Source organism: Triticum aestivum, chromosome 6A, assembly GCF_018294505.1.
Source record: "Triticum aestivum cultivar Chinese Spring chromosome 6A, IWGSC CS RefSeq v2.1, whole genome shotgun sequence".
NCBI classification, from domain to species: domain Eukaryota; kingdom Viridiplantae; phylum Streptophyta; class Magnoliopsida; order Poales; family Poaceae; genus Triticum; species Triticum aestivum.
In genome coordinates this window covers 460,617,145-460,621,412 of record NC_057809.1, presented here as the reverse complement: position 1 = coordinate 460,621,412, position 4,268 = coordinate 460,617,145, and the positions used below count along the sequence as shown (strand labels likewise).

Genomic DNA, 4,268 nt, shown 5'->3' with positions numbered 1-4,268 from the left:
TGACCACCGCGGCCAGCATGCCGTCCCTGACGGGGCCGGTCTCCTCCGCCGCCTGGACGCCACCCGCGCCCGCCCCCGCCGTGCTCACCCCGGAGGAGATGACGGTGGCACTCCGGGACCTTACTCAGGCGGTCCAGGGCATCTGCACCTTCCTCGCGGGGCACTATGGGCCGTCGCCGCCCGCCCCCGTCACCATCGTCACGGGGCCGCGGCAGCTCCCGTGGCAGCCGCCACCACCGGCGACTTTCGTCGCATCCATCATGCCGCTGCAGCAGCAGCCGCCGCCGCCTCCACCGGCGATCTCGGGGCCGGGCCTTCCGTCGACGGCGCCCGGGGTGCCCATCAACCAGGTCCGTTTTCCCCCGTCGCCATCTCCGCTATCGGCCTGGCTCGCTGGGTCCATCAAGCCGGTCTATACGATGGCCTCAGGACAGCCGCATGTGATGTCACCACCGGCGCCGCCCCCGACCATGCAGTTCGGCAGGTCCTCGGGTGCCGCGGGTCCCTACGATGGTGTGGACGGGCCCCTTTTCCATGGCGGTACTCTGCAGCCCGCACACTCGGTGTCGTCGCCCTCGTTGTTCCACGCAGATGACACATACCCGCCCGTCGTCCACGCCCAGCCACCGCCGAGATTCTCCAAGCTGGAGTTCGCGGCCTACAACGGTACCGTCGACCCCCTGAATTGGCTCAACCAATGCGACCAATTTTTCAGGGGGCAGCGCACGCTCGCGTCCGACCGCACCTGGATCGCCTCCTATCATCTACGCGGCGCCGCCCAGACGTGGTATTACGCCCTCGAGCAGGATGAGGGCGGCATGCCGCCATGGGAGCGTTTCCGCGATCTGTGCCTCTTGCGCTTCGGTCCGCCTATACGCGGGAGCCGTCTGGCGGAGCTTGGGCACCTTCCGTTCCTCACCATAGTGCAATACTTCGCCGACCGCTTCCAGGCACTGGCATGCCACGCCCCCGGCATTTCGGCTCGTCAGCTGGCTGAGCTCTTCGTCGGCGGCCTATCAGACCACATTCGCGTGGATGTGGAGATGCGCGGGCCACAGGACCTCCAGACGGCCATGTACTACGCCCGCGCGTTCGAGCGCTACGCGGTGGCCACCCAGCAGGCGCCACCGCCCCGGGCCGCTGGGCCGCCGCCCTCTCCGGAAGTTCCCGCGCAGGGTCGGCCTGCTCAGGCTTCCGCCGGCTCACCCCAGCCGAGCAACTCGAGCGTCGCCGGCAAGGGTTGTGCTTCAACTGCGACGAGCCCTACGTGCCCGGCCATGTCTGCCCATGACTCTCCTACCTGGAGGCTGCGGACTACATTGAGGAGGACATCGCCGCCGCCGGGCTCGGCGACCTGCCCGCCCCAGCTGACGCGGAGGTGTTTGGCGGCCGTTGATCACCTCGAGGAGTTCCGCAAGCGCTTCCTCGTCGTCCAGCTCGAGGACGAGCTGTAAGGACCTGTTTCAAGTTAAGCAAGAAGCAATCAGATTTGCTCGGCTTCCTTAGGGAGCCGGGAGACCTAACCCTAGCCGCCGCCCCTGCTCTCTCTCTCTCTCGCGCGCGCGCACGCAACGACGGCGCCCCAGCGCCGCCGACCATGCCTTCATCCACGCCATCGCTCCTTCCACCCCCACAACCTGAGACCACGCCCTGGTAGGGATCCGGTTCCTACCAACTGGAATGTGCAATAATCGGCAGGCAAAACAGGAAGTACAGAAAGATTTGCCTAGCCTTCATGAGGATTGTAACTTGACCATGGTTCAACTCCCCAGGTAACACCAAAGATAAGAGTAGAATTAAGCCAAGCCATTCTGCTTGCGTGTGTTTGTGTTTTCTTTATTAGCCTTTCAGCCTTTTGTATACTCTGTTGGGATTATTCTATGAATTAATTGCTGACTGTTTCTGAAAATAAAATTAAGACAAGATTGACAGTTCAACTATAGAACAAACCTGTTGAACCAGAAGGTGAAGCATCGGGGCAAAATCGGCCATTAAGTAGGCTAGGATGATAAAGTAGATGTAAGCTTCCTCCAATCTCAATGTCAAGTGTATAACTATCTTCTGACATTTCCCTAATGTGATCACAGCTAGCTTTCCAAGGCAAACCAGCACCGCTGCTGAAGCTGGGAAGTGCATCTCCTCCCCTAGAAGCTAGCCGGGCCATTCTCTCTGGGCCAATCGGCTCCATGAAAATATAGATAGGCCCCATTTCTGCAAATAATGGGCATTGCCGTTGCAGACCAGTAATAGTTGGTGGCGGGTTTGTCCCGATGCAGCAGAATGCCAGCGGTTTCAAGACACGGGGGAACTCAAACGGACAGCTCTCATGAAGCTTATCATCAACATACAGCCGTAGTTCACTCTCGACCATTCCGAGCAAACCCTGCTTGCTTGTGCACTCCAAACCAATGAAGTACCAGCACTGTGGTTTGAATTCATAGGTGAAATGGAGAGGAGCCTTCTTTCCCTTTCCAGTCCCACTCTCCACAACTAGAAACTTGCCTTGGAAATAAGCCTCCACACCATCGTTATCAGCAGTAAGGAAGCTGAAAAGCCGGGGCATGTCGTTCGCCCCTTCTCCAGCATGTATGAAAGCAGCGGCGGCGACAGCCCATGGTGACGATCTCCCAGAAGTCGATGCTGCTGTGTTGGGTGAGTCCGAGAATGACTCTACATATATCCATGTGGCAAACCCAAAACCGTTCGAGAATGGCCACCGGCTATCTCCAGGGGCAAGCAAGCCGGATCTCTCACCGTCGAACTCAAAAGTCACTGCAGGTCCCTTCGCCTCATTGCAGCCAACAGCCTTCTCCAATGCAAGTGTCAGCGGAGTTGCCCAGCGTGTCCCAAGCGCTTTCTTGACCAAAAGGAGCCAGGAATGCAAGTCTTTGACGCTAACCGAGTGCCCTCCTAGCACCTGAATGCACTGCACGAGCGGTGTTCCGTCCCAATCCCTGCTCTGACCCATTTTTACGAACAGCTTCTCTGCGGAATCAAGGAGGATAGCGAGAAGGCCCGAAGCGGAGCACATGGTGCGGTTGCGGGTGCAGGCGCTGAGGGTGGCGAGGAGGCCGCAGGCCATACGGGTGCGCGGCGACGGCTCGGTGCCGCATGGAAGGTAAGGCATCAGTTCGACAGCAATGGCGGCTGCGCGCGAGCTGGACATGATGCTGGGTTCCGTGCTGGGGCTGGTGCCGTCGCCCGCGCCCTCGTCGAGGCCGTCCACGCCGCCCATCGTGATCATCAGCACGTCTACGATGAAATGCGTGACCTCGCCGTCCTCCTCGGACACCATCTCGCGGAGGCGCTCAACCCCGCCGCCCATGATCACCGCGTCGACCGCCCGCACCACCTCCTCCGGGACGTCCGAGGACTCGACCGGCGCTAGGCGCCTCCGCAGCGGCGGAGGAGGCTGCGTCGAGGCCTCCGAAGGGCCCGCCGGGGAGCCCGTGCCGAGCTCCACGTCCGACATCTCCTCATCGTCGACGACGTACCCCTCGCCGCCGAACGACGCGACGTCGAAGTGCTCGACGGCTCCGTCCTCCCACGACGAGGTCGGCGAGGCGTCGGACATGTCGAGCGCGTCCTGCCCCTCCATCACATCGGCTCACTCCATTGGAAAAATCGACGAAAATTGCGAGGAATCGATAGCAATGTGGGGAGGATCAAACACAATGTGGGGAAATTTTCGGGGGGGAACTTTGCAATCGGGATGTGAGGCCACGGAGAAAGCGGAGGAGTTTTGGAAAATGCTGGCAGGGATTAGCGGTGGTGGCTGGCTGGCGCGGTGCATGGCGTGGCCCGAGAGGCGGAAGGAAGAGAGAAAGAGGGGAAGCGGCCAAGCGGGGAAGGCGAAGAAATGGTGCCGTGGCCGGTTCATGGGTCGAGTCTGCCTTCTTTTTACCAGACCGGTCAGGCAGTTAAAATTGGTTCGCGTAAGAGCATCTCCGATAGATGATATTGGAGGTCTAAATACACAGTTCCAACAACACATGATGTAGATGTAAAAAAATACATCACATTCTCCAAATGATGTAAAATACAACACTTAGAGATGCAAATTTATATTTCCAGCCGATGAAGACGTAAACTTAGATGCAAAACGGCCAGCCGCGCACCAACCCAACCGCCCTGAAATTTCCCCTCCCCGCCCCCGACCGGCCGCCTACCTCGATCTTCCACCGGTCCGTCTCACCTCGCCGCCAGCTGATCCGGCCTCCGCCGCCATCGGATCCTCCATCCAACGCCTCTAAATCACCCAAAAAATC

At 59.7% G+C, this 4,268-nt stretch overlaps 1 protein-coding gene across 4 annotated transcripts in view; it reads right to left on the bottom strand.

Annotated features, from left to right (window-relative positions):
* LOC123127928 (BEACH domain-containing protein C2) overlaps window positions 1–3,860 on the bottom strand; it is a 26,218-nt gene extending 22,358 nt beyond the window's left edge. For all 4 annotated transcript variants that reach the window (XM_044547788.1, XM_044547790.1, XM_044547789.1 and 1 more), the window contains exon 1: window positions 1,951–3,860. In XM_044547788.1, the coding sequence (XP_044403723.1) occupies window positions 1,951–3,598 (1,648 nt within the window). In that variant the 5' untranslated portion in view covers window positions 3,599–3,860. The remainder of the gene's footprint in view (window positions 1–1,950) is intronic.
* Between the last annotated feature and the right edge of the window lie 408 nt (window positions 3,861–4,268).